This window comes from Strix uralensis, chromosome 19 (assembly GCF_047716275.1).
Source record: "Strix uralensis isolate ZFMK-TIS-50842 chromosome 19, bStrUra1, whole genome shotgun sequence".
NCBI lineage: Eukaryota > Metazoa > Chordata > Aves > Strigiformes > Strigidae > Strix > Strix uralensis.
The window spans coordinates 6,345,902-6,373,781 of record NC_133990.1 but is presented as its reverse complement, the minus strand read 5'-3'; the positions used below and the strand labels follow the sequence as shown (position 1 = coordinate 6,373,781).

Sequence of the window (27,880 nt, the reverse complement as noted above, 5' to 3'; positions counted from 1 at the left end):
AAAATATCACGTTGCAGAAATGTTTGCACAGTGTCTACTTTTTTCTAACTTGGAGAAAAGGAAAATGCCACAAACTTTTGCACGTGTTGCAGGGCATGGTGAGAGGCTCAGGCAGCAAAAGGTGAGCAGAAAGTGGAGCAGGGCAATGCCCTTCTGCCTGGGCAGAGGGCTGGTTGGTTTTCTAACAGCCAAACCTATAATAATGTTTAATTAAAAGATTTCTTTAATGATCTGAAATTGTCAGGTGAAGGCATAAATTGGGCTTTAAGGATGACTTTTACACTGATGGTTAAAAGTGACGCAGCCATGCCATGTTCCTTGCCTCTGCATTGGCTTCCGACTGTTTTCTTGCAAAAACGATAAAAGCAAAAAAGTTGCAGTGATCAGAGATGCCCCGTCGCAGAGCCATGCAACAGGCAGAGCATGGCATGAAGCCTGCAAACCACATGCAAAGGAATTGATGACAGATGGAGCAGGGATATTGCATGAAGTGGCAACGCTGGGTGCGCGCCAGAGCCTGGCAGGCTGGAGCCGGGAGCTGACGGACGACCGTGGCTGCTGTGGGTGGGTGGTCAGGCAAACCCAGGGACACCAGTTACTCAAGCGAGGGCTCGGGCTCCCCCGGCGTTTTGAGGTCAGACCGCACAACTGATCTCTGCGTGGCCCTGGACGGGGACTCTCAGGCTGGACAAGTCTGGCGGTAGTGCCAGTCCTCCACCGTGGGGGATGGCTGGGCTCATCCCCAGGGGCACTGGAGTAGGATGCCCTTTGCTCTGGCAGATACATCAAAACCCTGGTCCTGCGCACACCCGTTAGGTGTGAGGGCTGTCCCAAGAAACGACAAATCCCAGCTATAAGAAATTTTGCATGTTCCTCTTTTAAAACTCAGAACAAGGGCAAATTGTTCCTCTTTTCTCACTGATTTCTGTGAGAGCATGAAGAGCTCCCAAAACGCTGAAGCCCTGCTTCCCGTTCCTTCTGCTTTCCCTCTGCTCCAAATGATGTTGCAAGTGACATTCCACATCTGGGTCCTGCAAACCTCCGTCCGCTCCGCTCTGTCGTGGGCTGCTGTAAATCAGGGCCCTGGTGTTAGTTCTTTTGATTAAATTCACTCCTGATATTTGCCAGATTATTGGCACTAATGTCATTCTATTGGAGCAGAGACTCTGCAGGGTTTTATAGCCTGGCTGTAAAACAGCTCTGCACTTCAGGGAAAGGATTTACACACTTTTTGATGAAAAGATGACAAATGATACGCGTTATGAATGCACTTGTGCTGAGGCTGCCAGTGTAAACCCCTTGCAGAGGGGCAGGATTTGGCACCTGGAGAGGTCACATTCACTAGGACTCAATGTTTTGGTAAAAAATGGGATTGCCTACCTCCCCCGTGCTGTTGCAGCCCCACACCCATGCCTAGCCTGGCAGACTTTTCCATCCACATTGGAGAATTATTTAATGGCTCATGAGAAAAAAAAAAAAAAGCACTCCCAGCCTACCTGCCCATCCTGGCTTGTACCCTCAAGACTTTGACATTTGCTTTCTGAAGAGTTTGGGTTCAAGCAGAGAGAGGATGAATGCTGTCCCTGTGAGCTCAGCCTCTGGTCCATTATTTCATGGGTGCAGATGCAGGTTTTCTTCCCACCCAGCTGCAGGCATTTAGTAGGGGGGGACTAATGCAGCTGAACCCCTTTGGCCCCTTGTGCTGCCTGAAGAGGAGAGCAGAGCCCCTGGTGACAGGGACAGTGGGACGAGTCCCCCGTCTCTCTCCACTGACTATAGAGGGAGCTGCGTGACCAGCTTAAAGCAGAGAGCTCATTTCCACAGGGCTGGAGCCAGGGCAGATGTAACCTCTTCTTGCTGCCCGGAGCCCCACTGAGAAGTTGGGGTGCAGGAGGCAGCCGAGATAAAACCCACATTAGACAGCAGAGTCTGAGTATGAGCTCACTGCACCAATGTATTGCTGTCCCATGGGCCATGTCCCAGCGTCGGGCAGGAATATCAGCCCGGTCATGGTGCATCTCTGCGGGTTTCAGTTGTGGTCAGCATCCCTCCGGCCTCAGAGATGTCTCCTGCCACCACGGTCCCCAAACCACAGCTAGGTGGGGGTAAGCAAGCTCACAACTAACACATCCCAAAGCCATAGGCATGGTCTGGCTAAAACCCCTAAATCAGGGCTCCCTGGGGCAGCAGGGCCACCAGTGGTGGCTCCGGGCAGGGCTCCTGTCCCCAGCCTTTCCTTGTCTGCAGCGAATACCAGCTCCCACAGACTCCCTCCCGTTACTGCAGGGACCCTGTCACTGCTGGACATCGGTGCAGGAGATCTACCCTTAGTGTCCACCTTAGGAGGCGGTGAAGTGCATCCTAAGAGAGATGCTCCTCTCCCCAGAGCAACTTCACTTTGATGCCCATCTCTAGTCCAGCTCATTTGTGGTTTCACAAGGCAAAGACCAAGGCAATACTTTCTATGAATTCCCCCCAGGCAGTTGTCCTTAATTATCAAATTTCCTTCTCTTCCTTTTCTCCTTTTCTTCCTCTTTGAAGACCAGCTGGAGCTACAGTTTAGACGAGAGATGAGCCAACTCATAGTGCTGGCAGGGCTTGGAGCGAGTTCTTGTATCAAGGCTTGGTCACCTCTGAGAAATCACATCACTGGAGAAAATCCAAACTTCCAAGGCACTGATCTACCAAACACAGACTTTATCTTCTCCATAGGGCATGCTCTTCCACTGCTGTGAGAACAATTTTCTAGCTGTATTTCTATACTGCATTTGTTAGTGGTTATGCCTTAGTCACCCCCTTCCCCAAGGCCCCATAATTCTTTATATCGATATTATTCCAAGTGCTAAGCACTGATTTATGGTTTCTACATCTAAAACTTGTCATCAGCAACCCCCAGGCACACACAAAGCAGTCGGAGAAAGTTTATAGAAATGCAGCTTTAAACTGTCCCACGCACACGGGTCACTGCATGGAAGTGTCACGGGTCAGTGCAGGAGGCTTGAGTGCCACTGCCACCCAGTGCCACCACCTCCGTGGCACCTCCAGGACCCGGGGCAGAGTTGCACCATTCACCCGCTTGGGCTGGAAGGGTCCCAAAGCAGAGAAGGGACATGATTATTACACTTAAACTGTTCTGAGTGTGTAGTGTGAAAACATAGAAAAGAAGTGATTTATTTTTTTTAATGAAGACTTGAGCTCAACAGAAGACGTCTACCTGGCTATGCCAGCTTTTAAACATCCACGATTTTAATGACATATGAGCAGCTATGTCAAATTAAGCAGCTGCTTCTGTGCGAGCCGGAGTGGGAAGAGTTTGCTGCATCGCAGCAGTGGAATATTCCTGTGGCAAACCCAGCAATTGAGACACTTTCTAATTGTTTCAAGCCAGATGGGGCTCCGTGTGCCAGCCTTCACCCTGCTCTCCCTTCCACGCGTGCCTTCCAGTTCCAAGGATTTTCTAATTAAGTCTGATCTATGTGAGCCATCAGCGAGGAACAAACCAAATGTTAGAGCCATGCACAGCCCTTTCCCCCAGCCCAGGGCAGCTCCACCACCTCCACGCAGTGCATGGGGATGATGCCACACACCGAGGCACACATTTAGGGACAACAAATATCACATTCCAGTGTCATATTCGTAGCCACTGGTGATCTGAAGGGGTCATACTTTTTGCTCCTCTGTGTATCTGCCCCTGGAAGTGCTCCAGTATGGGGGCTGGTTCTCCATTTTGGTGCAAAATAACTGGGACAAGGGTAAAATCCTGCTGTCTGGTCTTTCCAGAAACTCATCACTGACTTTCTCCTCTCTCTGGCTTACAAACAGAGCCACCTCCCACAATACAGCAGCATCTAAACAAATATTTGCTTTCAGTGGAATATATTTTAGGCAGTCTGGGATCAAAACCTGGATGCTCAGAGAAAGCATAAAGGACTGGTAGGAGACCCCCCCTCCCTGGGGGCTGGCAGAGCACCAAGGGGCATTGCCGTGGGCAAGGAGACTCTGCCATCCATGTCCCAGATGAAGTGCACATACCAGGGGTCTCTGGTCTGCTACAGTCTCCAGAAGTTGGCTCCAGAAGTTTGGTCATTAACAAAAAAATAAAGAAATAAAAAAATTTAAAAAAAAAAAAAAAAAAGAGAGGAAAAAAAGAAGAAAGAGAGCGAGGTTTGTCTGTGCCTGGTGATAAGATCAGAGCAAAATCACCTCCATGCCAAAAATTTCTTTAAGCTGCAGCTGTCTTCAAGCTCCAAGGAAGTCAATAATTTCACATATTGCTCCCACCCAGGCATGTTTTGCTGCATGATTTGACTCCCTGCAAGCCCACACTCTTGGGGCTGCTGGGCTGGGCAGCCCCACGGCACTCCCAAGGGAGGGGAGGTGCTTCTCAGCCTGGGCCCCCTGTTCCCCTCCAAAAAGCCACATCAGCACTTTCAGAGCCCTTTTCAACAAAGTTTCTCTCTCTTCCAGGAGCATCTTTTGGACTTTGTTGAATCAGTAGAGACTAACTTGCATTTAAAGGCAAATTTGAAACAGACCCAGTTTAGGGAAAGGGAGGTGAGGAAGGGGCATTTAACATATCTTCCGACAGACTGGGAAGACACCTGGAAATGCACAGACCATGGACTTGGCTCCGCTTGGCATCCCCGGGCCAGGCAGGAGCACCCGCTCCCGCAGGAGATGCAGCCAGGGCCCCAGCCGTGCCCCACGTGTCACGCTCCCGCGGACGCTCTCCCACAGAAGCACCCACCAGTTGCTTCTTCCACCCAACTGAGTAAAACCAGGACCTGAAGCGCCACCTCCCAGGAGAAGGACAACACCAGGTGAGCTGGTTTAGAGATACATCTCCGCTGCAATGGGAGACCTCCATCACTTTCAGCACAGGAGAGAGGAACAGCCCCACAAAGGGATGAACTGAAAAAGCATGCAGAAAGGGTAAAATCCGTGGCAAAAACTGCCAGTACTGTGTGGGGTTCACAGAAGTTGGGGTGAAATGCTCTGCTGACTCCGGGGAGCCAAGACATGTGATGGAGGCATCTCAGCCAGAGACCCCCTGAAGAACCCTGAGCTCTCCATTGAACCATGGAAACCCCCAGCAACTTCAGATACAGCTCACAGAGTCCCAAATCCATGTTAGACATTTGGATGACCTAGCTTATTAGGAAAATTTTGACAGTGCTGATTCCCTGACAGGAGCTCTGCATTTCTGAAAAATCAGATCCCTGCAATCATGGTGCCCGAGAGGAGTTTTACAGGCTAAATTCAGGGCCGACCACCTTCAAAACTGTGGTTTGGGTTTGGTCTTTCAGCAGAAATACATCCATGAGCAATCCTGAAGGACAGGTTTGGACTGTGGTTTTTCAGAAGTGGCAGGGTTTGACACAATAGAGGGGAATTTGCACCCTATTAAAAACAACCCAACAAACAGACTAAAACCCAGTTCTCCATCACAAGTCTCAGACTAAGAACAAAAGTTGCTAAATTCATTTGTGTAGCCAGACCCTTGCATATCTCCAAGACAGAGGAAAGAAAAGGAATAATTTCTTTTCCCCTTAAATATTTTCAAACTGTTGAGATAATTTCCTGCTTCAGATCAGTTCTCAAGAGTGAAAAGTCCTCCAGGCCCTCAGGTCTTGAACATTAAAACAAAGTCCAGTCCTGCTCATTCATGTGCCCTGTTCTGATTTTAAGCATACTAAAATGAAAAGGCTTTTTTTCTGATAGAAAAAGAGGCATTTTCCAGTTAGACATAGACTTCTCAGAACATCTCAAATCAGTGGCCTGGATTTGTGCCCCAGGAGCTCTCATTATACAATTTTTCACAGGCACTTGGGGTATTGAGGGGCTCTCCCCACTGTGGATGCTTTAGTGTCTGGTAAGGGCTGTGCACACCAAGGGGATCCCTCTCTCCTGAGCTTTTTCTGGAGTTTCCCTCTCATCCACCCAACTGCCTCATTTTTTGAGGCTTGTGGCAACCTCATTATCTCTGAGACTTCTGCTCTGTTGCCAGATTTGACTGAAATATTATTAGTGGGAGAATACGCTTGTAGGAACCTCATTTCCTCAGGAGCCAGGCTAAAAATGCATCAGGGGGAGAAAATGTTTGCCTTTTTTTTTTTCCCTCAATAATAGTATTTTCCAACCCACTCTTTCTCATGCAATGTCTCCCATGAGAGCAGGTTGAGCCTTATTTTGCTTTAGAGCCGTGAGGACACCATGCCCAGGGACTGTGCCCCACTAAGCTGCTCTCTGCCTGGCCAGAGCTGTCCCCTGGGGGTCTTTGACCAGACTTGACTTTTTTAGATGGAAAAATAAAAGGGATGGCATCCTCCATGACAAGACCCAAGTCCTGACAGCAAAGCAGGGAGAAGGAAGCCCCAGTGCTCCATCCCTGAGTGCCTCAGCATCCCCACCACTCCTCCTGCCAGCTCCTCCAGCTCTGCTTCAATCGCTTGAAAGGTGGAGCTCCAAGACGACAGGGGAATTTTTAACAATTTTTTAACAAGAGGATTTTCAAGCATTTTGGAAAATGCTGCCATAATTGTCTTATTGTCTGTATCACTAATTCCTGCCCATAGCACGCCTGCCCAAAAAGTGGATTTATTACCGTGGTTCAAAGCCCCCTCCGGATTAGCAGCAACTCTTGCTCAGTGGAGGCATTGTGGGCCCCGTCTGTTACTTGTTATGGAGAAGACAAAGACAAGGTCTAATCTGTGAAATTTGGCCCAAACCGCAGGGCGCCAAAGCCCTTGGCTTCCCTGAGTGCCAGTTCAGGAGGAAGAAATGGGAGAGCCCTGAGAAGTGGCGCAGGAGGAGGGACACTGTGAAACGCCAAGAGATTTGGCTTTGCCTGATAAAAGGGGGAATTCATTTTCTGCTGGCAAGAAACCTTTAAATCTCCAAGAGAATGTGCCGAGGGACATTGTGCGTGAACATGATCCTTTGGAGAACTAAATCCAGTTCACAATATTGCTGACAAGCTGACGATCTCATTGCAAAGCAGTTAACAGTTAATATTTAAAGCCATTATTAGTATTCAGAGTTAACACAGAGACATTTCGACCTCTGCTTCTGGTTAGCAAACTAGCTAGGGCCAGCCTGGGTGGGTACACACTAAATACCACAGTTTCTCTTCCATGTGACATAAATCTGTGGGATTTGCAACACGTGCTGCCCGTGGCAGAGATGCTCTGCCATTAAATATGGTCTCGCCCATCTCTGCAGGATCCTGTCCCCAGAGCCAGCATAAACCTCTCTGCACCATTCTGGTGCACAGATATCAGATCATAATGCTCCTCGGCCACAGACAAAAAACCAGGGTAGGTCTCCAAAGGAAGGAGCACCACTTGTTTTGAACTGTTTCCCCAAAGACAGGAGCCAAAGCAAATCCGCTAAAAAAAACCTGCCCCGGTCAGGTCTTTGGGACAGCTTCAAGGCTGGGGTCACCTTTGAGATGGATTACAGCTGCGGAGGGACAACTGAACCCACCCCAGGAGTTTCTCACACCTTGCATTCCCTGGGCAGATGTGTTCACTGGAACCAGAATTTAAAGTACCAGAGTTACTAAAGACAGTGGAGCAGGAAAAAAATAAGCCTACAACTATAAAAAAGCTTGCTTAAGGAATAATATCTGAACCATACCTCTACATACTGAAACATAAGACTAAGTGAAATATGTTTACTGCATCAGGATGGCTCTGGCTGCATTATTGAAGCAACAGGCAAATTTCAGTTGAGTCGTTTTGACATTTTGCTGTTTAAAATATTGTTGGAATCAAAGTGTCCACACAAGAAGCTTGGTTTTGGTGCATTTTCTTCCAGCAGAAAGCTTCTGTAGCCACATTTTTAACTCCAGTTGGAGTCTTTGGAGGAAAGAAGGAAAGCAACCAAAGGGAGGCAATTTTGGCCATGATTCTGGAAAAGCATTTAAAAGCATGGTTAAATATAAATGTGTACCTAAGGCACATTGGCTACGTGGGACTTAAATTCATACTTAGAACTGAGCGTGATTTCCTGAAGAGGGTTCTTTCTCAATACAGGAACCTTCATCAATGACTAATACAAATTAAGGTGGTTTTTTTCCAGTTTAATGCATTGCTGGTTTACTGCTTAGTGCACAGAGTAACGTAAAGCAGTCACGCTTTGGGCTTTTAAATCTGGAAGCCCTGTGATGTATGTTATCATTGCAGATACAGTGTGACAAGAGGAAATCTGGACACCCTGCAAAATCAAGCCCTTTTCTGTTGTTCATTCAAATGGACTTTTCATCATTCTGAAAACCTCCCAAGGAAACAGCTTCCCCGAAAACAGGAGGATGCTAATTCTCAAAAAATGCAGGTCCTTTCAGGTACCTTCTCAGAAAAAGTCACACTTGAAGAGAGCTAAGCCTGGAGATTTATCCCTCTGTTTACCTTTCAACACACGTGTGGGGGGAAGATTAGCAGCTGGGAATACCTCCGACCAAAATTCAGGGGTGGAAAAATATTTGCATTTTTGTCATGCTATTTATCAACCCTCGGTGGGCCAGAGACATCCCAGCAAGTTCAGCCACTTTTCCAGGGCATTTTGTATCCTCTCATGCATGGTCCTAAGGTTTGCTTTCAGGTATTTTTTAGCCCAAATCCAGCCAAATCTCAGCTGAAGCATAGAAATGCACTGTTGCCTATGCTCGAGCGGACGATGGTCTGCCCCAGCAGATTCGTGCATATAATAGTGGCTTGTCTTGGAAGCTCCAGACAGAGATATAAAACTCTACGACAGACAGTTTTGCAATACCATGCCCTCAGGGGAAATCTCTTCCTAACTGCAGGCAGTTAGTAGCTGGCTTGGAGTGCTTATATCCGTATATATATTAATCCCAGCTAATGTAACTACAGATGTTCTCATTCATAGGCCTATCTAATCCTGTTGGGTCTTTGCCATGGTGTCTCGTAGCATGAGTTCTACGAGTTAATTACGTGCAGTGCAAAGAAGCATTTCCTTTTATCATTGAAAAAGGTTGCCTTTTAAATGCATTGAATGTCCCTTTGTTCCTGTATTTTAAGGACTAGTGAAGAGGAGCACCTGTCTGACCTTCTCGGCGCTGTGCATTACTTGGCATCCCTCCATCGTCTCTTGGCAAGGCATTTCTAATCTTTTCCATCACCCTCAGATGGGTGCCTCTCCGTGCCTTTCACTCCAGTTTCCCAGCTGAGGACGTACTATTGATTTCTATAGTGTCATGATATTATATTCAGCGTTACTCTCTACCCCTTTCATAATACAACCTACTATCTTGTTGCTCTTCTGAGCTCCGTTGCAATCAGCCAGATGTTTCATTGACTCCTAGATCTTTTCCTGGAGTGGTTGCAGTTAATTGGGACCCTTCAGCATGTATGAGCCATCCTGTTCCCTTCTTCCAATTATGCCTCCTTCTGTGCACTGGTTTTTGTCTGCTATCCCCTCACCCATTTGGCCAGTGTGGGTAGGTCTCACAGAAGACCTACATGGTCTCTTCATGTCTGGACTAGCCAAGCTGAAGGTGGTCACCTAGAAATGCTGTTAGGTCCTGCTTTCCAGGTCATGGTTACTATATAAGAAAAATCAGCTTTTGTAGGCAGAGGCACCCCTATTGCTACCCTTATTCACCATTAAAACCCCACCATATACCCCTGCTCTTTGTTCTCTCCTCCACAGCCAGATTTTTCAGCACAAAATATTTTTTGCTAGTAATTCCCGGTCATCTCTGCCACAGACACTCATTGAAGATTTTTCTTAAAGGCTTTCTGAAAGAACTAAATCCTGGCAGTTGTTTTCCTTCCCCCTGATGCTGTGTGAACTAACAGATTAAAGACACTCCGTTTTCTTACACCAACGTCATTCCTGTTTGCTCCTCTCCCAACTCACTCACTGCACCATTGCATCCTCCTCTATGGAGTGACTCTTTTAAGCAAGGCATGAGGATACAGTGGATAAATCAGACATTATCCCCCTTGTGATCTCCAGTGATGGCCCAGGCACCCTCCTTTCCTCACCAGTGAGGTTTTCTCAGCTCTGGTGCCTCATGGTCTCCGCTCGGCTCAGTGCAGAGGACTGCTGATTATTCTGCATTGCGGTGGGTGACAAACACTTGCACCCAGGGAAGTTTGGGCATGAAAACATGCTATGTGAATCCAACTGTGCCTATTAGAAAGGCAGCGAGGATGCCAAAGGGGTGTTTGCCTCAATCACACCCCCTTTGAGACTCTAGTGAGTCTTTACTCAATTTGGGGTTACAACGCAAAGGAATTTGAACAGTACTGGAAAAATCAGCACTAACCACCAGCAGCCCAGCTACTCCATGCCTGGGGAAGGAGAAGAGCCTGTAATTGCTGGCTGCAAGTGTTTGCACTGGCCAGGGAACTGCAAATTGCCTTTAATTGCTCATAATTGCTGGCACTGGTTCAGTTCCTCCGGGACAGGGACGGCAAATGTACATCTGCAGACACTGCTTAGACCACCTCCTGCCTCTCCACGCCAGGAGGGTTGAGTTGCTGCTGATTCAAAGAGTTTTCTGGAAGATAGAAAAGTCAAAATGGGGTCAGGTGTTCAAGGAGCAGAGTGCTGCCCAGGGCAGTCTTCCTGGACTCACAGGGTCCTGTGTTGCAACGAAAAGTTGGCGACTGGTGACAGAAAGCACATCCCTACACCCAGAGAGGATTTTCCCCACAGCGTGTTGGAGCCAGCTATCAGCGATCAGCCAGGGGTTTCTCCTGGTGAGGTCCTGGACCAAGGGCTGGTGAGTCCCAGCTCCTCTGCCACTTGTCTACTCTGTAACCTTGGGCACATCACGCGTGCCCACGGGGACACAGCTAATACCATGCTGCAGAGTCCTCACAGGAGCCCGGCTTGGGGAGGGAGTAGACAACCTCAGACAGATACGGCTGTAAAAATAACCACGGCAGCTTTGGACGAGCTGTGCCGAGTCATTACCTCATGAGGGAAGGAAGCAGCAGCATCGCTATTTATTTATGCGGTGTCCAAAAGAGTGCTCTGTGCTCTGCAGCCCGTCCTCCAGGAGTCTGATTCTGTAAATCTTACTCATCATGAAGGCTTTTTTTCCTTTTCTTCCTCGTTTTTTCTTCCCTCTCTCATCCAAGTGGTCCCACTGAAATCAGAGCAATTCGTTCACATGGGGGAGGATTACTCACAGGATGGGGGTTTGCAGGCGATGCCTGAAACCAGCACGAGCAGCCCCAGAGGGGACGCCTGAAACATGAGGCATGTTCCTCCCCATCCTCCTGCCCTTTGCCTCTTCTTGTGTAACCTTTCCCCGATTTGCTTATTTTTGTATTAACTCCTGCCTCTCTGCTATTCTTTAACTCTTTTCTGTCCTGTTCCTTCTTCAGGCTCTTGCTTATTATATTTTTATTTCCTCTCCCCCAGCAGTATTGAAGCCATCCCTTGGGGCTGCAGTGTGCAGGTTTTCCCACCTAAATGTCGTTCTGCTCTGTGCTCATCACCAGCCACACTGACTTAATGCTAAAACTTTTCCTGCGTTTGACTGACATAAAAAGAAAATTTTCTGCTACGAGAAGGTTTGCAAGTGGCTGGTTCCCAGAGGCAGCTCAAGGCAGGGGGGGAGCCTAGGACTTTTAATCAAAAACCTCAAATCAGAAGTGTTAGGGAAGGAGGAGAAAAGAAGCAAAAGCTTTGTTGTTTGGTTGGGTTTTTTTCCCTTCCCATGTGAAAAATCATCAGGTTTTGGCAAGGTTCAGTCTCTTCCCGTCCAGCACTGGCGGAGCTGGGGGACGGTGGCAGTTTGCTCATGTTCTGGGGTGGGCTGCACAGGGACAGGATGCCCCGTGCAGGGAGGAGGGGATGTCCCAGTGCAGGGGGGCTCCAGGCACCATCCAAACCCTGCTGGGAGGGCGACCAGCCTGGGAGCTGCTGCCCAGTAAAGGTCAAACTGGGGCCTGCTGGTGCAGGGAGGAGAAGCAGGATGATGCTGGGACAGGTTGGAGGGAAGGTCCTGCCAAACACTAAAACTTGGACGTCCAACACAAATGAAGGTGAGAAGTGATCTGCTGTCCCCAAATGAGGCAGATTTGGGGTATTTCAGAGCCACAGGGGGTGCAAGACAAACCAAGAAACATTGTAGGGCTGGCACAAACCCTCATGGGAGTGACATGCTCCATTTGGGGGATTTGGGGGTGTTTGAAAGCCAAGCCCAGCTGCTGGAGCGCACGGAGACACCTTATGCTGGTCCTGACCCACAGACCAGCCCCCTCCAGGTTTTGGGCAGTGGGGCAGGTTTTCCCCCAAACCCTCTTTCTGACAGACAGCTCCCCTGAGGGCAGAAGGAGAGCAGGATCAGTGCTCCCCAGGGAGGGTTTTGGCTGGCTCCTTCCTGAGGATACTGCACAAGAAAAGGAAAGCTTTCCTGCCTTTCCCTGCCACCGCTCAGCAGGGGCAGACCACAGTCTGGCACGGCGCTTGCAGCTCTTAGAAATCAGGGCTGTTAACAAATGTGTGAGGCCATAATCCTTTTGGAGCAGTGATGATAACAAGCCCCGATGCTTTTTTTTTTTTTTTTTGGCTTTTTTTTTTTAACAAACAGCTGCGCCGGTAAGTCCCACTGTGGGAAATGAGATGGTGTATGATTTCAAGTGTAGTATTTACATCCCCTGCCAAACCCTTCACATCTGCCCAGCTCTGCCGTCAAGCCTCCATCCATCTGGCCGGGAACAGCAGGTCCTCCAGCCTGCCTGCATCCCACAAGGGCATTTCCTTCCTGTGCCCGCCGTGCCAGCTGCCAGGGATGCTGCTCAGCGGGGAAGAGCTTGAGCAAAAGCACTGAAAGGAGGGTAGGTTGGGTTTTTTTTTTTGTGGTGCACGTGAAATGAATTGCCAACATCTCTGAAAGCAATTACTTCCTCCCCAAGATCTCGTGTGCTAAAGGAGTGATGAAATGCTCCTTGATTTTGTACCTCTTCCTTACAGGCCCCCCCACTGCTTCAGGGAGCCCAAGGGAGTTCGAAGTTGACTGGGGTGGGGGCAGTGGGTGCTGTGGCTCCCGGAGTCCTCCAGCGGTGCTGCCTTGCCTGCTCCCCTCCTCTTCAAGTCCTGCAAATCCTTCATCACAGCACCCATGGGAGGAGGCTGTTGCGGTGTCCACGGGTGGGCATCCTTGAGTGGGGACATCCCATGCTGCCTCCCTGGATCTGTAGAACACATTGCTTTGTGCACGAGTGGAGTTCCATCTCCACAGCGGGACTGGCTGTGGCTGGGCCATCCCCTCTCTGGTGCCATCCCCTCTGTGCCCAAGTGACAGCTGGGTGCACCCCCCCTGCCAAATGCCACCTGTGTTTCAGGTCAGTGCAGTCGCTGGCTGGACGGGATGTTTGACGGAGGTCCAGTTCCAGCTGCAGAGAAGGTGGAGCTGTGCTGCGAGAGCTGCTAGCAGCCCGCGGTGCCTGCCCTGCTCCCTGCCGACACCCCAACGTCGCCTGCTCCCGCTCTCCTCTCCCCTGACCCTCTTGTTGTGTGTTCCCCCCACAGAGTGCGATTGCCATCCCGTGGGCGCCGCCGGCCAAACCTGTAACCAAACCACGGGTCAATGTCCCTGTAAAGACGGTGTCACCGGCATCACGTGCAATCGATGTGCCAAAGGCTACCAGCAAAGCCGGTCTCCCATTGCGCCCTGCATAAGTAGGTGGATCACTCTTTTGATGTCTGTAGATTAGAGATATTAACCTTTATAAACCCGCAGGAGCCACTGCCCAGGCTGGGCGGCTACTAACCCCACTGCATACATTCAAAAGGGCAGTGCTCAGGGGATGGAGCTGCCTGGGTACCCCTGCCAGCTGCACTGCCCGCAGTCCAGAACTCACCCCTAGCTTCCAAGTAGTTGGTCTGCTTTATGGGGTGGGTTGTGTGAGTGCGTCTACAGCCCAATTTGCTGGTCATTTGATTTTGCTTCACAGAGCAAAGGTGCTCCAAAAGCACATTTTCTTTGGAGTTCCACATCAGGTCTGGATGCTAAGACAGATTGCTATAAACAGGTTTTTCTCTCCAAAATCGGGCTGTGCTGCACTAGCACAGAGCTCAAATCAGAAGAGCTGCTGGTTTGATGCACACAGCACCTGGATTGCTAAAGGGGATCTTACACTCACACAACCCACCCAGAAACATGTTTTACCACTTGCTTCCTTGGGTTTGCTTTTTAGTTTGCCTTCCCAAGGCTGCTCTCATCTTCTGCTCTTAAAACAACAGCAGCAAGCACCAGGTGCAGCTCCCAAAGTCTCTCCGTTGCAACATTTGCGCTGCAAACACCCACATCCCCACTCAGTCCCTGTTGAGCACTCACTGCCTGGGCAAGGTGTGCGCTAGCCCAGTGCTTCTCTCTGCTGCCTGTTGGCTTTGCTGTTGTTGGATCAGTCAGTAGCTCGTGCACCTTGCGAGAGACATCTCCACCTGCCCTAACAAAATGAAACATCAAAATTGTGGTGCCTGGGACAGGCTGGGAAGGAGGGGCTGCTCCCCTCAAGGTTGACTTCCTGCTTCTAAAAGGGGAAAAAATGCCCAATGGGAAAAGAAAGTGAAGGTTGAAAGAATCAAGTCTTTGTTGGGAACCCATAGTCTGCTCCTGCATTGTCCCCTCACAGCATCTGCCTCGCAGGATGGCCATTGCCAAATTATGGAGCAGATAACCTTTCTCCACCTTCTCCTGCTGTAGAAAACATACATTCCAGGGTGGTTTTTGGTCACTTGAGATTCATTCTTCCCCATGTCGCAATGGGACGGCAAGAGCTCAAACCAGATACTTGTTTCCCCAAGATGTTACAGTCATGGCTCCGGTATGCTTTGCAGCAAGTATGCGCAAAGGTTTATCATTAATCATTCCCCAGGGTCATGGTAAATCACAGAGTAAATTGTTCCTTGCATCACCTCCCTTGGGATTCATTGCACTAAATAAAGACAGACACAGAATTTCAACACGGTCCAACCAGGCGTTCGGAGCTGGGCTGTGCTCATGCCAGCTGCCCAACTGGGGTGCTCAAGGCTGCCTGCTGGCGTGACCCAGACACCATCCCGGCACCCATGAGAGCCCCTTACTTCTGTGTCACTGCAAAACATCTTCTCCAACGGGCCACAACTTTTATTCAAAATGTGTTTCAAGCAACGCTATCAAGCCACTGCGCAGTTGTTGGAAGTTTGATCTGCACATACGATGCTAAAGCAATTAAATTGAGGATATGAGCAACTCACAATTCTCTCATCCTAGAAAAACCCAAACCAGCACATTTTCATCCTTGAAAAATGTCAGTCAGCATATATCGGGGGCGGGGGGGGGATGTAGTTCACACATATTTTGTACATGTGTAGTGGAGGGCTTTTGCTCTCCATCCCCACCCACACATCTGGCACTGGGAGAGCACAGGTACACTGCAGCTAGCGAGGGGCTCTCCACCTTGTCTGCAAGAGCACAGTTGCTCTCTGATTTACCACTGCTTATATTTTCCTTGTCCCAAAGACTTATAGTCATGCAAAAATCACCTCATGGGGAACGAACAAGACACCAGGGGTGTCTACCTGCACTGCAGCCCACGCTGGCAGGCACGAGCACCCATCCAGCTGCCAGCTTCAGGATGGCTGTGCTGGTTGTTCATGTACTGCCTGACTACGCACCATGCATTTCACATGGGCTTGTGCCTGTGTTCAGTTACATGAGGGTGAACGACTCAGAAAGTCATCTAATGCTAATTGGGCTGCACCCCTGCAATCTGCTGTCACTGCAATGCAGACAGACCCCAGCAAACCCTGCCTCCGTGGCCAGGCAGGTTCCTGAGAGCAAAAGCAGAAGGAGGCAGATGCTGACCCCTAGCTCATGCCTAAATTCCACTTTCAAAATGGACTAGTAGGGTGCTCCCGTGCCAGGATTCCAGGGATGCACAGACATTGCAGCACTGTGCCCTAAATGCGCAAAAGATGTGAGTAACGACGGCTGCGTATGTGCACTGGGGAAAAGTGATGATCTTGCCAAAGGTGGGACCATACAACGCGCTCCATCTGCAGTCCATCCTTTTTAACATCAGCAAACACAGTCAGACTTGGGCATGAAGATCCAGGACATTATGTGGTTTTAGCTGTGCAAAGCCAGCCCCCTATCAAAACCAGGGACCATTGCAGTGGCACCAGATATATTTGTTTCCTTTAAATGTGTGAGGTAACACTTACATCCCAGCAGACAGATGCAATACTTCCCCTGCATCCTACCTCACACAGAAGGAGTGGTAGCACTGCCTCAGACATGGATGGAAACAGCAGCTGGAAGGGGCAGCCCAGGGACAGGGAGAGGCAGCAACGCTCCCATAGCCTGCCGGGGCTGGGCCTGGCACAGCAGGCAGCCACACCACCCTGCCTGGCTTATGGACCCTCCGAGCCCCTGCAAGAGCATCCCTCACCCTGGGGTACAAACCAGGACCTAGCAGTTGCAGCAGGTTGTGTCTGGGCAGCACAGCAATTGCTGGCTGTGGCACCATACCAATTATCTGACTGGCTGTATCTTCTTTTATTTTTAGCCACAAGACAAAATATTTGGTTTAAAAAACCCTTTCCAACACCCTCTTGGGAGGCCCAGTTCCCCAGTGGGTATGGTCCTGGTGTGCTGGTTTCTGGGGCTCTTGCAAGGCTCCTTGCTGGAGGACATGGTTGGGAAACACCCCTTGCTGGTTGACATGGTTGAGAAGGGAAAATGTGGTGTGTGCAGGGGCCAGGTTCTTTAGGATCTGGAATAATACCTCCTTTTTTTATCTCCTCTCTTTTCCTGTCTGCTTCTCGGTGTCCTGCACAGAGATCCCTGCCGCTCCCCCCACCACCGCTGCCAGCAGCACGGAGGAGCCTGCAGGTATGTTGTCTCTTCTTTTAAAGCACCTTCATGGTAAATGTCTTTTGAGCAATCATCTGCCTGAGATGAAATTGCATTGAATTAATACATAATTTCTGTTGTTTGTACTGGGACAAGTGGTTTCCTTTTATGCCCCAAATGTTCAAGTGTTTGAAACAATTGTGCAGCATCCCAAGAGATGGGTGTTTCTAGGAGCACGTGGGAGTGTAAAGAAGATGCAGAAAGATTTTCCTAGAGGTGCTAAATCTATAAGCCCACAGGGGTTACCCAATGAGGAACCAATGCTTGATGGAAAAGAGGTAAGGGCTCAAGACCACCACTGGTTGATTATTGAAGTTTAGTGGTTACCTTCTCAAGAGGCTAAGAGAATTGTTCCACCAGGTTTTTCTGGTGAAGAAGGACTGGAGAACCAAAAACCCTCTAAAAGAGAACAACAAACCCAAGTGTTGCTTAGTGCTGCATATGAGCATTTCCTTTATTTGCCTCCATCTGTGTGTTTCTTGTGCTAAACAATCTTAGGAGCTGCTGTGACCTGTGTGTGTTACAGCAATGTGTCTCGTGTCCAGCTCTGCAGGTCCTCGGGTGGGACACAGCTGTGGTTAGTGGCATTGGTGGGGCCAGTTGTGCTCAGAGGTGTCTCAAGGCCAGTGACTGTAAGAGCAGGGGAAGCATCTTAGCTCGGAGCGGGAGGTCCTGCAGCTGTGGGTCCTGCAGTGAAAGGTCCTGCAGTAGCGGCTGTAGCCTGGGGACAGCAGCACAGCCCTGATGGACTTGGATCACCCCATTTATGCTAGCTGCAGTATAGAGGATCGTCCTGAGAAAGCCTTGGCACATCACGGTGTGTGTATACTCCCGTTTCCCCCATCTTGTCCTTGCGTCAAACACGACCCATGCAATGCCTACCCAGGGGTCAATAGTATCTTCATACACCCCATCTCCACCACCACAACTGCACCAACACCCCGCCATGCTCCCCTCATGATTTACACCCATAGAGAGGTGGACACCTGCCCTGCCATTTCACTGAGGGACTTTCCTGTCCCCAGTTCCCTTGGGTCGGACAGGTCTGAGGAGGGGGGAGGAGAGCAGGAGCCAGAGGGCCCTGAGAAAGGGTGACTTATCCCGTTCTGCCGCCTGCAGATTCCCAGGGTATTTGAACAGTGCCGCAGCTGTGAAGTACACGAGGTGTAAAGGCTGTTTACTTTTGTCTCACCAGTGTAGGAGGGTTCATAAATTAAGGATTTTGTACTAAAAGTGATGGACGTCACCTTGAATTGAACTCTGAGCCAAGGCTCATCGCATGGCAGAGCTTTTCACGCAGGCTGTGCCTGTTTGCTGTATGCTCAGGAGCACATCCCGGGATGGGAAACCCAGGGAGCAAAGGGACAAGGTCTTCAGTCTCCAGTGTCACAGGAAGATAAACCCCAGGGTTTTCTGTAGGACTGATTTAAAGGACAAGTTCTGCCACCTGTAAACACAGTAGCAGCAAGTTGTGTTTCAGTGTCTTCTCTTAGGCTGGTATGAGCAATAACTCGCAGCCTTGGCCTTGTGCCTATCACTTCACGTGTGCTTCTTAAAGTGCCTCACTGACATGCAGGGCTGAAAGGAGCATGGAGACACACCAAAACCCTGCCGCAGCCAGCATGCTTCCAGCTCAGGTGCTGGTGATCAGCTTTTTTGCTGCTTTGCCTTATAAATTAGGTGCCAACATGAGATGTGTGGTTGGGTGTCAGTCACAGTGAGGTATTTGGCTGTTAGGAACAGAGGCTGTCCCACCTAACCTGAAGCCACGCAGGGGCAGGTCTTCTCTTCCTTACAACACTATTTCCTGACAATACCAGCCTCTGTTACCTGCTTCCATTAGGAGAAATCTTCTTCCCTAACTCCTCAAGAGCTTAATTACATGCCATAGTGCATCTCACCATCTTTCAGCCACAGAGAGCTCCTCCCCAAAGCTCTCATTAAACATCCCATCTTGCCCTGGCTGTAAGGGGATGTCCCCACCTTGGCCAAGACACTGGGCAGGCACACCCCAAGTCTTCTCACGAGCATCGTGAGAGCTGGCAGCTCCTGCAGCCTCTGCAGCTCTTTCATTTATCCCAACACCACAGCTCAGTGCAATGTGTAAGCGCATCCCAGCAGTGCCAGCTAAACGTGCTGGATGCATGAGCAGGGCAGGCTTCCTGCTCCCCAGCTCGTTCTGTGAGAGGTAAATTTATGTCTGCAACTCCCTGCTTCACCCCTTGCTATAAAAGAAGCCCATGGCCTAGCCGAGACTTTTAGTTGGTTTTTCCCATCCACAGGGACTGTGCTGCTGATAGATGGAAGATTTATAGGCAGATAGAGTGTATCAGCTAGTGGTTTAAAGATCAGTGGGACCTCCAGAAAAATGTGCCTGCTGCACTGCTGAGTGTGCACTGCAGGAGAGGCTCAATCCCAGCTGGTCCCCTCTGCAGCAGAAGGTGGATGACAGCAGGGCAGGATCTGAAGGGTTTACCTGGATCCTACTGGGGTGAGCTCTGCTCCACTGTGTCATCACGTTAAATTAAGCATCTTCACCTGCCTGATTTACTGACGCATCTTTGGAGATGGGGCCTTTGGCACTTGGCATCACAATTTCCAAACTGAGCATGTTGAGTGGGGAGTCAAGCACTACTCAGCCCTTGCAACCCTGCGGGGCAGTGCTTTCACCCTCCGTCAGGTAATAATAAACCAAGCAATGTTTAAATACAAAAAGCTCAACAGATGAAATACCAGATTTCTCACGGGCTCCTGCTATTTAGCAGGGACTTGCAGACTAAATGTTCTGTCTCATGGCCTGGGAACACTGAGATTTTGTGCTCCACACCAGGATCTGTCTGTTCCTCCGCCCACAGCCTCCCAAACTTGCTCTGTTCCCAGTCTGCTGCAGGGATGGCAGAGCAGACCTCTTGCACCACGATGACACCGGGCTTATCACAGGCTCTGCCAATGAACGTGAAGGTTTGGCAGCCGAGGAGATGAAAAGATGTCTTCTCACAGCCCTTTCTGCAAGGAGCTTGGCTCCTGAGATGAAACCCTGTGTGTGGAGCTATAGCACCTCCTTACTGGGATCTCCTAACACCATTGCTCACCCAGGGAGCAGAAGCAGCCTGGCACTCACGCTGGGGACCTCCCAGCCAGAACCTCATCCTTGGTGGACCCTCCTCTCCTTGGGTTCCTTGCTTCCAGGGGCCAGGGCACATCCCACCCTGTGCAGCAGCCCCAGCCCCTTCCTAAGGCAGGACCTGGCTTATGCCAGCCTCTCCCCTCTCGAGATCAGGTTTCAGGGCACAGGGTGCATTTCTGAGTGAGTAGATGATCACTTTGCCCATCGCAGTGGTGGGAAGCATCCCCTGGGTCAGTTTTGCATGCAGCTTGCCCTGCTAAGCCAACCTTGGAGCTGGTGACACTTGAGCAGTGTGCCTGAGTTTGAACTGGCCACAGGGATCTCTCAATGTCTTTTTGCTGCTGTTAGGAGCTCATTTATCTGGGCACGTTTCTATTCATGAGTCCAAAGAGGCCTTTCTGAGGACATTCTCTATTATTCACAGTCTTTCCCTGCCAGTCCCCATGTCCTCTCGCATCTTGCCAGAGCGTGACCATGAGAGGGGCTGAATGCAGGCGAGGGCTTGGAGGAAGCAGCGTTTATCCACATCCATCAGCCAACATCCCAGCTTGAAAGGAAAGAGCTGCCAAAGCCCCAGCCCTGCTGCCCCCCATGTGTGAGGACTGGTTTGGGGGTGACACATCTCCCACCTCCATGCAGTGTGCTCCACATGGATACTGACACAGCTGGGGAAACAGCTCCTTTCTGTGAACTTCCCGCACTGGCCTGGGGAAATGCCAACTGGGGCAGCTGCATTCGGCCATCCCAAATTCCATGTGCCACCTCGATTGGCCACAGCCCTTGTCAGTGCCTGCCCTGAGCTGATACGCTGTGGCAGTGTGACCCACAGCAGCCCCGGGCTGCGAGTCATGGCCACCAGCTCAGCACCAGGCACTGGGGGGGGGGGGTGCTGGGGCCGGTGCCCCTGTGGCCCCTCAGCTTGCCAGTGAGCAGGGCCAGGGTGAGCAAGGCAAAAGCGTAGAGGTTGCACCCAAAGGACCCTTGAGCAGGACAAGGGGGTGCACAGCCTATTTTAAACACTGAACGTGGACACTTTGGTGAAGAGCAGGTCCCTGTGCAGCCGGTGGGGAGAGCCTGGTGCTCCCTGCACCTCCCTGGGTGAGTGCCGATGAGGATGGCTGTAGAAGTCGTGTTGGTCAGGACATATTGCTCACCTTTGACTAAGGCTTTGGGTAGGTGTCTGCAACATTCTCCAGCCTTGCTACAAAGGGTCTATCGTGCCCTAGTGCTGCTGGCCTGGTTGCAGCCCCAAGTCCCAAGCCCTGGCAGATCCTGGCAGCAAATGGCCCCACCAGCGAAGGAGCAAATCCCATAACTCTGCATCCTTGTTGTGGAGAGAAGGTTATTTAGGGATCTGCCCCAGTTTGCATAAAGCCAGTAATTGAGAACATGTCAGCAGGGTTAGAGACCTCCTCTCAGCAAAGGAACCCCTTGCTGGAGTCTGGGAGAGGGTTATCTGCAAGCTGGGAGTGAACCAGGCATCCTGACAGCCTGCAAGCCATGAGAAATGACTTGACAGCGTCTCTTGGATCCCTGGTCCCTGGAGGGCCAGATGTCCCCGCTCCCTGCTTGGAGGGGCGACCAGGGACCAATCCATCTCACCAGGAACTGCTCGAGCCATCTCCTTGTGAAAGCCCAGCAGAGGCTGGGCCAAGCTGAGCAATCTGATGGGCCCGGCATCCAATCATAATTCTTCTCGCAGTGATTTTTATTGGACTTTTTAAGCACCACTTTGTCCAGGGAGCTTGAACCCTCCATATTTCATCCTTCCCCTCAGCAGGGAGCATCAGGCGGTCCTGAGTCTTGGCATTGCTCAGCCACCACCACCACCCTGAAGCATCCTGCTGAAATTTGTGGTGTTTTCATGGCAGATCCTTAAATCAGTATGTCTGCGAGGCAGAGCTCCTATGGTATGGGAGCAAAAGGGTTAGAGAGATGGAGAAAGAAATTAGTGGGAGACTTTGGGTGCAGCCAGTGCTGGAAGGGATGCTGCTTTATTTTCTTTGCTCATAACTACGCAGGACAGAAAGCACCTTCCTCTCCAAGAGCCAAGTTAGCATCACCACTACTCTGAGTCAACAAGAGGTAAATTTCAAAAGAGCAGGGGCCAAAGCTGGACTTGGTAAAAGGTGTGGAATAATGTTGACTTTGGTCTGGGAGGTCCTGCCTGGCGCTGCTTAGTTCTCAGGTGTCCAAATCAATTTAGGGAAACAGTCCAAAACTGAATTGTTTAGATGAAATGCACTCATGCTCTCCCATACCAGGAGACTGAAGGATGAGGAGGGGGTGCTTCTCATTTTTGTGGCCAGATGAGGAAAGCTCTTGCTACCATCCCATCCTTTCCTGATCACACTCAGAGATGCAGAAGGGGCCACAGTGAAAGGGAAAAAAAACCCAAAACAGTGGGGGGGGGAAAAGGTTTACAAACCTGCCAGTCAAATATTGTCTTATCTGAATCGAATCCAGATTGGCTTGGAAATGATTATCTTAGGTGGATGATTTCAGCTAGTGGGCTTAAATAAAAACAGGTGATTGGATTGATGCAGCTTTGCATGGTTTTTCCCTGGAAATTGGCCTCTACAGTTTCAAAACCAGATCTGGACTTTCCAAAAGTCATTTGGGCTCAAGGTGTTGTCTGGGCCCTTTTGTTCCTGGCTGGTGAAGAAAAGGCTGGATATAAGTGCAGAAAAGGGAAAAAACAAAACAAAACAAAACACTCAGCGATCTCTGGGGTTCCCTCAGGTGTGTATTGACCTGAAGCAGCTTGGCTGCAGGTTGCAGCATTCCCAGAGTGCAGAGGCAACCCAACACGGAGGTGGATGCACGCCGCGGTATGCAAGGATGATTAATACCTTCCGGAAGCAACTCGGAGAAGGGAGATGAGCAGTCAGTTCTCTGCTCTGGAACAATCTGGAATAGTCTCAAGGAAAAAAAAAAAAAAACAACAAAAAAACAAACCAACAAATCCCATGGGCTGTCTGAGCCTTTCAAGACTGTTCCTGCTTCTGTGTCTCACTTAGAAAAACACACGGAAAGGTTATGGCTTCAGTCAGGGAAAATAGAGACTTTGTAGGAAATAGAGGAAAACATTCACTTGAAAACATTCGTTCCCCCAGGGGAGAACTCCCCATTCGCCTCACACGGCGGGGCAGCCCCGGCGCCATCATGGTGCCAACCCCCCCCCCCACATGCCACACACACCGGAGGCACGCTCATACCCCACCCAAACCTCCCCCTGCAGCCTCTGTGGTGCTCTCTGGACCCCTCGCTGCCCTGTACCCATGTCCCAGATTTGGAAACCCCCCTGATGCTTTCCCACCCTGTCCCATGGCAGAGCTGGAGGCTACGCATCCTTCTCAGGCTGCAGCTGGCTTTTCACTACTTATAGGCTTGGGCTTTGGGGTGAAATTTCAAAATTATAGCCAGAATCCTCCACCGAGAGACAGGAATGGGAAAAATGGCCTCTCTGATGAGTTGGTACTCCTGTTTCAGCATCATTTGCTGGTAGTCAGAGTAGTCCTGCCCTAAAAATGATGTTTTTCTTTTGTCTGAGGATCGGAAGCTTTAACTTTTTGCCTGCCCATGCTTAGATGAATTGAGGCGATGCAAAGCCACCCTCAGAGAATCCCCAGCTGTCAGGTACACACCATCACCCCTGGGGCAGCACAGGGGTGAGCAGCAGGAACAGGGTTTATCCATCCCACAGCAGAAGGGCAAAATGCAGATTTCAGAGGGTGGCCACAAGGCTTAGAGCCATCTTCGTACATTGACATGGAGGAAAAGGTGTCCCTCCGGTCTGCTGCCACCAGCACTGGCATCACCCCAGCAAAACCTCACCAGGAGCTGCTAGAAGATGAGTTAAATCACTTGCTCCCACCGCAGGTATGAGGGCTGGGCTTGAATTTCATGGCTTGGTCAGCTGGGAACCACCTCCTTATTTCCAGTCTCCTGGCCAGCTTGTACCAGTGCATGCCCATGGGAATGTGGTCTTACTGGCTCAACAGCTCCACTCCCATGCAGAGGTTGTGGACCACTGTCCCCCCTGCTCACGGTCACATAAACACTGTGATCATCACTGCAGCAACAGCTTCAAGGGAAAAGTGACATTAGGAAAGGATTAAATGTACCGTAGCTCCTTTTAATGAGCTGCTGGAAACAAGGAGTCAACACCATGTGAGCCGCCAGCTTCCTCCACAACATCTGCGAGGGGTGCGAGGCTTGCTCGGAAAATGACAGCGTGGGGACAGGTCGCTGGCATTGCGCAGCGGCTCCGGTTGGGAGGGTATGTGGGGCCAAACTGCTGCTCCCCAGCCCCTTCCAAAACGCTTATCTAAACTGCTGGACCAGCTCCATCCCCTGGTGAAGTGGCAAATCTCTCCCTGGCATTGTACCCACAGGGGCAAAAGCAATGAGTGCCACCAGCCTGGCTCATCGCTCTGTACTTGGGCACACGCATGTGAACGCAACTCTTGGGTGGGCTCCTGGAAGGCTGGAGGAAGCAAGTCCCACACCATGCTGAAGTTCAGTCTTCCCTCCTTCCCAGAGCACCGAGCAAGCAGGGAGGGAAGGAGACAGCTCTGCACCCACGTTGCACCACAGTCATTGTGTTTGGATGGTGACACTTGCCCTTGGCATCTTGCTGACATAGGCTCGCAGGCTGTGTCAGAGGGACCAGGGAGATGTCCCTTGAAACTCCATCTGCCCCTACCTCCCATGGCCTTGGGCCCCCCTGAGGTGATGGTTGGGCTGGAGTCTCACCCTGTGCCATGGTTTTGTCTCAGAGGTGACCCCAAACCAACCCTGCCAGCATGCGTTGAACACTGCAACCTTCCCAAATCTCAGCTGGGCAGCCCCAGGCACAGTCACCCCAGCAGCTCCAGGTCTCTGCTCAGGCTGGGCTGGCTGGCTATGAGCCTCAGCTGCTGGGCACGGCACAGCCACCCAACCTCGTCCAGCCTCCTGCCAGCCCCCGGGGTGGCTGGCCCAGCCAGGTGCTGTGCTCCCCAGGGAGCTGCACTGCTACAGGCACCCTGCCCCGTGGAGGAGGGGTGCTCTCCACCAAGCAGAGGGAGCACAGGGTCCTGTGGGAGGCTGATCCTTGGGGAGATCTTTATCAGAGGCAAAATGAAAAGAATAGACAAAAAACCCCCAACTTCTGTAGCACCTTGCAAATTTAACATGAAAGGGACTATCAAAAGACACTGTATTGACGTTGTTGTATTGTACAGCAGGAGCAGCAGAGTGGCGCAGCGGGAGCGTGCTGGGCCCATAACCCAGAGGTCGATGGATCGAAACCATCCTCTGCTAGCCGGTCCTTCTTTGTTGCGTTGACATAACACTGGGAGCTGGTGGAGTTGAGAACAGTCAGTGTTAGTTTAATGGTTGGACGAGATGATCCTCAAGGTCTTTTCCAACCTAGAGGATTCTGTGACATTATGCTTTGAGAAGGAAAAGCTGAGGAGGTGTCTGATTTCAAATTAGATTTGTCTCCAGACTAACAAAGGAAATCACAAAGCCTTAACTCTGTAGAATTGCAAGCAGACTACCAGCTAGCCTTAGTTTTTCTTTGGATTTGAAGTAGCGACGTCTTGATCATCACCCAGCTCTGATATTCATGAAGAGGAGTGTGCGCACTTGTGTTATGGCTCACACATCTGGAGGGGATCAGCAGCACAGGGCCTGGCCGGAGCTGGGTGCAGCACTCACGTCCTGCCCGAAGGACTCCCAGCTGCTGGCTGGACTGGGGATGAGCTGCCAGGCTGCGGGCACAGCCTGTGCCTGATCTGTCTTGGCAAGGATGCTCCCAGAGCCTGGGATGGGGTAAGGCCGGGGAGGACTTTGCACTGGTAGAGAGAAAAATCACAGCTCTTCACTCTAAAGAAGTGCTAACAGCAAGCAGGAGCTCTGCAGAGAGCTGGGAGCATCCCACAGGCAGGGAATAAAGCCCTGCATAGCTGCCTGCAGTACAATCAGGAGGCAAAATTCTCATTTCAGTACCCTGGTGTAAGTCTGGGCTCAGTCTGGGGGGCTCCAGCTTTGTACTCATCCAAATGAGTAATTAATTCAGCCCTGCATGGGTATTCTCTCACTTGTCTCAGGCTGTAAGCAAGGTGATGGATTGACTGTGTGATTGATTGACTGATTGATCGGCTGCAGCATCCAGCTCCCTCCTGAAAAGGGGTTTCTCATGGTGATCTGTAGTGAATGGCTGTGAGTACAATAGGGGTGAGGGGCTTCCAGTGAGGAAACTTCTGGTGACTTCAAAATATTTCAGAAAGCCTGTGAAAAAAAAAACCCAACACAAAACCACTACAAAACTTCTGCTGAAAGGCAGATAAGATTCACGCACAACTGCATTGTGCCCTTATAACCCCATCTCAAGGCTTCCTGCATCCCCACATCCCTCCATCCCCACATCCCTGCATCCCTGCTTCTCTTCATCCCTCCATTCCCACGTCCCTTCATCCCCATAACCCTCCATCCCTGCATCCCCACAGCTCCGGGATGCTGCCATCTCAGGGACCATCCTTCTGACACTGGGGGGACCTGGGGGCCCACAAGACCTGGGCACCGTAGCCAAGCCCTGAGCTTCAGCACAAGGACTTGCAAGTCCAGCATCACTGTCAAACCCACCTAAAAAAAAATAATGATGATTTTGAAGTGAAATGAACTGATTCTCTCCCCATCCTGGGACATTTCCAGATCCTGTTTCCCCTTGGCAAAACAAAGTGCTTGTCCCCAGCACCGGCTCTCCGTTGCTGTGTTTCCCCTAGAGCGGAAAGTCTGATTTGCCCCGGCTCTGGTTACATCCTGCCCCCGCATCCCGCGCAGCGCCCGCTCGGCCGGGGAGCTGCTGTCAGGCCGGGAATTTATAGGGTGGCCAACGCTCCCGAAGACAGATGGTTTCCTATTAACGTATTTAATCATGTCGACTGCGGCTCTCGGCAGGGCTGTGTCCTCGGGGGTGCTGGGAGCGGCAACCCTGGAGTTCATCAGCGGTCAGCGGCTGGGGACACATTTGCAATGGGGAAGTGCTGGGTGGGGATGAAGCGCTGGCGGGGACGGCACCCCACATCCCCCGTGTCCCCTGGGGCTCAGCGCTGGGTTTGCTCCTGCAGGGAGAGGTAGGAAATGTGCTGCCAGCCCTGGCTGCCAGCTGCTCCCAGGAGAGGGGCGAGGAGGGTGCAGAGGCAGGGGCGGGTGAGCCATAAAGCGCCTGCGTTTGTGTGGTGTTTTCTAGTGCGTGAAGTGTCTGGCACAGCTGAGCTGTCCCCACTGTGTCACCAGAGGCCGTAGCCTGTCTCCTCCCTCCCTTTATATCTGGGAAAAATTGGGATACTGGTGAGGTCACGGCTGCTATGGACACTCACGTCCCGAAACATGGAAAATTGCTCAGGCCCCTTCGCTCCCATCCCAAAGCTGGCATCAAGCAGCTAAAGAAGCAGGGAGCAAACTCGCCCTGATCCACAGCGGGGCTCGGGTGGTGCCTGGGGGTGGTTTCCCCTCTGAATGCAGTGGTCAGGGGTCCCAGGGCCGGACCAAACAGCCAGGGTCCTGAGCCCTGGCAGCATCCGAAGCGTGCCCAGACCCTGCTGCCGGGGCAGCGCATCGGGCCACGGCTTGAAACGGGGTGGCCAAGCGTGGTCCGCCCCAGCAAGGGCAGCTCCCCAGAGGTGGTGGGCAGCCCCGGCCGCATCCTGCGGGGTGCTGGTGCTCTGGCCGGAGGGGCCGGTGCCAGCTGCCCCCCGAGCCGTGCTGGGTGCTGCAGAGGCAAGAAGGGGGCTGCGGGCTCTTGCGAAGCGCCCGCCGCCATTCTCCACCGCTCCAGGCAAGAGGCTTTAATCTAATTACATGCTTTATTTGCGCCA

At 51.1% G+C, this 27,880-nt stretch overlaps 1 protein-coding gene and 1 non-coding gene across 2 annotated transcripts in view; both read left to right on the top strand.

Moving 5' to 3' along the window:
- NTN1 (netrin 1) overlaps nt 1-27,880 on the top strand; it is a 105,021-nt gene that overhangs the window by 57,832 nt on the left and 19,309 nt on the right. The window contains exons 3-4 of the mRNA XM_074889257.1: nt 13,516-13,665; nt 16,811-16,864. Of these exons, the coding sequence (XP_074745358.1) occupies nt 13,516-13,665; nt 16,811-16,864 (204 nt within the window). The remainder of the gene's footprint in view (nt 1-13,515; nt 13,666-16,810; nt 16,865-27,880) is intronic.
- Nucleotides 25,248-25,319, top strand: TRNAM-CAU (transfer RNA methionine (anticodon CAU)). The gene has a single exon. It is a non-coding gene; the product is annotated as a tRNA-Met (tRNA).